At 27.8% G+C, this 4,763-nt stretch overlaps 1 protein-coding gene across 1 annotated transcript in view; it reads right to left on the reverse strand.

Moving 5' to 3' along the window:
- The window catches only part of LOC107442034 (kinesin-like protein KIF2A), a 39,701-nt gene that overhangs the window by 18,714 nt on the left and 16,224 nt on the right, over positions 1-4,763 (reverse strand). The window contains 2 exon segments of the mRNA XM_071181778.1: positions 2,148-2,238; positions 3,808-3,984. Of these exon segments, the coding sequence (XP_071037879.1) occupies positions 2,148-2,238; positions 3,808-3,984 (268 nt within the window).

Here is a 4,763-nt window from a genome sequence, read left to right on the forward strand (position 1 = left end):
AATCATAATTTGCAAAAAAAGATAAATGTTTCAATCAGTTATTAACTTTTTTAACCATCAATTGAAATGTTTAATGATGTTATTACGAGGGTGTTACGAAAAGTAAAGATACACCGTACGCCAGAGGAAAAGAAAAGTTTTGGCGAGCAAGTTGGCAACACAAGTTTTAACATTGAAGCGTTAGCTTTCTTCTCGCGGTCGTTCGGCATTTTAACGTTGATTCTGGTTGGAGTAGGTCGTGTTTAAAATGGCTGCGTCGATTCAGAATCCCGCCAAATGCGCAAGTGCGTCATACGTTTTCTTCATGCAAAAGGTCAGAAACCAGCAGATATTCACAAAGAAATTGTTTCTGTTTATGGGAACGTTATGAATAGACAGAATGTAACGAAGTGGTGTCGTCATTTCTCTGAAGGTAGGACCGATATTCATGACGAACAAAGAACAGGTCGGCCATCTGTGATGCCCTTCTTCAGAGAACGGAGGAAGCAATTCGTGCGAATAGACGTCTCAAATTGAGAGAATTGCGTCAGATCATACCGGAAGTGTCAATGACAACTCTTTATGAAGTTGTGACTGTCAAGTTAGGGTACAGGAAATAGTGTGCGCGCTGGGTTCCAAAAATGTTAACAGAAGAACACACAAAAAAAAAAGGGGATGGGCTTTGCACTCTACTTCCTCACACGCTATGCAGAAGCAGGTGATGAGTTCCTTGATCACATTGTGACAGGTGACGAGACGTGGGTTTATCACCATACACCTGAATCCAAGCAACAATCAATGCAATGGCGCCATTCGAATTCATCCAAAGCCAAGAAATTCAAAACTTCGATTTCAGCGAAAAAAATCATGGCTTCTGTTTTTTGGGACAGACAAGGCATTCTTCTGTTGGAATTTATGCCTCCCGGAACGACAATTAATACTGCTGCATATTGCCAGACTTTGAAACGTCTTCGAAGGGCAATTCAAAACAAACGCAGGGGAATGCTGACAAATGGAGTCCGCTTGCTTCATGACAACGCTTGGCCTCACACAGCGCTCGTAACCAAAGCACTACTCAAACAATTCAAATGGCAAGTATTGGACCATCCGCCATACAGCCCGGACCTTGCACCCAGTGACTTCCATTTATTCCTTTACCTGAAGTCACATCTTGGTGGAAAATCATTCCACGACGATGATGAGATCAAAGATGAAGTTGAAATGTGGTTCCGACAACAGGCGGCAACCTTCTATGACTGTGGGATACAAAAGCTTGTGCACCGACTTAACAAATGTTTGGATAACGGGGGTGATTATGTCGAAAAATAATAAATAATCGAGTTAATAAGACGTAACTGACGCTTTCAAATTAAATGTTTTTTTTAAGGAATGCGATCCATTGTATCTTTACTTTTCGAAACGCCCTCGTATTAACATTTAATACATTTTTAGAATAAATTTCTTAATATATGAACAAAATGTTAATTTTAGAATATATAACAGTTTTTACACATCTAAAATCTAGTTCATGTAGTTCCGCATCAATCAAAACATTTTCAAATTCAAGTCATTCAAACTGAAAAATAAATTAATATAGAGTGCCTTGAAACTAGTGTTTTGTAATTGTATGCCTGAGGAAAAAAGGAGTAAAAGAAAATTAAATTTACACATAATGGAACAAGATAAGTTTTTTTTTAATAATATTGTTTTTTTCTTTTCAATTATTAAAGAAACAAAAAAATTGGAAAAATTGCAATTTTACATATATTTAGTTATAATTACTTAATATTTATAACAAATAATGAATTTCTACATCAAAACTTTGGCTTTTGAAGAGTAATTGTCAAAAAAAAGAGGGTTTACTGTCAAAATGATTAAAGAACATAATTGATCACATGTAATTTCGATATACTTTTATTTATTACTTTATATTTACTGTATCTCATAATTACTTTCTGCCCAAAATTGTGGGAGTTTGACAATTGTCAAAAAGGGGGTTTTGACATCTCAGTTAAAAACATAGTTTAAACGGGGAAAAACATTCATTTGCTAAAAAAAATAATAATAAATAAATAAAAAATGGAAGCATACATTTCTATAAAAAAAAAATTTCAAGATAAATATAAAAACTCTCAAAAAAGAACTGAAAAAACTGAGGCTTGTCTTACATGAGTTTTTCCACTACCAGTTTGACCATAAGCAAAGCAAGTAGCCATTCCACCTTCAAAAAGAGTTTGGACCAATGGTCTTGCAGTAAACCTGTTAAATACATTATTTTGTTGAATACTTATAGCTTGATTTAAAAAAATAGAACCATTAACAGACATAAAACTGAATAGAAAAATAAATCAATAAAGTGAAATAATACGTTAATGGCAAACCAATAATTTTGTTTGAAAATTAGATAATTTTTAAATGTGGTTAACTATGAAAGTGTGATTACACTTAAAAGTATTTTGAAAATTCACTAACAGATTTTTTATTTCAAAGTGCATAGATAAACACTTTCAACTGTTCAAACAATTTTCTTTAGAGTAATTAAATCAATTTACTAAATATTCAAAATGACAATTTTTTTGTGAGCTCATACAAATATTTTTATTTGATAAAAGAATAATCAAGTGGAGAAAGAATTCCTTCTTTAAAGTTATTTAACTTCACAGAAATTTAAGAAAAAAATTTTATGTTGAAAACTAGAATAAAAAGTTTGAACTGGTATGAATAGACCAAAAACGTTTATTCAAATTTGAACAGTAAAAGAAATATTTCTTCTTTAGATCTAAACTAAGCTATATACATAATTTTTTTTTTAAAAAAACTACCAATTTAAAAATAACAGGCTCACATATACTGCAAAATTTTGAAATAGAAATTGCTAATTGAATTAAAAATTGCATTAGCAATATGTAATATTTGATTCATTTTATATTCGCTTTTAACTAAAAATGAAAAGGTATAAACTTAGTTAAACGTATACATTTCATTTTGTTTTTCTATATGTGATAATAGTATATGTGTTATCTTTAATTTATCTTTTGTAGATAAAACTTAGAAAAAATAAGAATTAAAAAATCTTTTATGAGGGGAAGATGTCTATTATCAATGTATAAAATTTCATTAAAGAAATATTGCACATAGTGGTAAAAATTTGTAGCATAAAAATTTTTAAAAAATTCTGAGATTACTCAAGATAAAAAAATTGCATTTTCTAATATCATAAGACATTCGAGACAAGTATATTTTTATCAGTGTATTTTCCTTTGGCATCAAAATAAATTGATATTTTTTATTCTAAAATTTTAATATTAATGATTAAGACTCAATAATCAAAGCAAAATAAATAAAATATTTGTATCTTTTTCCTGGTGACACAAATTGTGGCAAATTATTTGAGTTCTATGCACTTTTTCTCCAACAGATAAATGTATTTTCATTTGTGAAAATGAATTGATATTTTCAAAATATAAAATAATGCAAACTTCAATAACAATAATAAGCACTGTTGCAAGATGAAATAAATAAAAAATTTAAAATTTTATTATAAATTATCAAAATATAAAACATACTTAAATACTGGATATATCTCTTTCAATTTAAGTAAGGTGCATAAAAAAGAAGTGAAGAAATATTAAATCTTTTGTAAAGTAATTTGCGGAGAGAGAGAACATTTTATACACAATATTATTTATATTTGTTTTAAAATAAATTTCAGTCTAACTTGCAAATAGATAAAATGGAGAAAAAAAGTAATTGATTATTAACTTTGGAATACAGATCAATAAAAATAATGTATAATAATCAAAATCTATGTAAAAAGTCTATTCTTACCTATATACAATTTCATTATCTGCATTCTCATCAAATGCATAATCGAACCTGAATAACTGGTTTTCTAAGTATTTGGTTAAATCTACTTTAGTTCTAGGCTCATGGACAACTATATGTTCTTTGTTAGGAACAGTAATAACATCTACTTCTCTTTTCATTGATTCTGAAACAATAAAACTATTATTACTCAAAAGAAAAAGTTTAATAAAATCATATAAATTAATTTTATTCAAAAACAATTACAAGGGTTTATAAACAATTATAAAAATAATTTAATTGTACTTTTTTTATTTTGTATTTTCTGATATCTTTTTAATGAAGTTGAAAATTCAAACTTCACATTGGTTTAAATCTAAATAATATTTTGAAGACTCATAAAGAAAAAAAAAATACATGCGACTGCCGAAAGGTTTTACAGAGCAATCCATCAATTACTTTTTCTCTTTTTACTGTATTTTGTACATCTTTTAATACAGAAAGACAATAGATGTGGTGTCAAATCATTACTTACAAAAATAAATAAAAGAATCCAGTAGATTTTTAAAAAAATCGTACTCTATGAATGTCTGCAACCACTAGGAAACAGCAAAATACAAGTAAAACAAGGGGGAGCAAATATTTTAAATGGTTTCTTTTTTATTCAGTATTATTTAGGAGTTAGTTTGAATATTAATACTTAACAGTATTGTTACAAAATTATTATTTGATTACAAATATTCAATGCCAATTGTAACTATGTTTAGTATATGATTTGTTAATTCAGTAGTATTAATATGCATTGACTATGTTATTTTATAATATAAAATAAAGTTTTACTATACTAATTTTTAAATTATTTAAACTTCTTAAGAAATTTAAATTCATTTTCTTTTTAATAATTACTTTTATTATAAAAATATATATTAATTAGTTTAAAAATTATTATTAAAACTAGATAGCAATTTTAAATGGTTTTC

Source organism: Parasteatoda tepidariorum, chromosome 6, assembly GCF_043381705.1.
Source record: "Parasteatoda tepidariorum isolate YZ-2023 chromosome 6, CAS_Ptep_4.0, whole genome shotgun sequence".
NCBI lineage: Eukaryota > Metazoa > Arthropoda > Arachnida > Araneae > Theridiidae > Parasteatoda > Parasteatoda tepidariorum.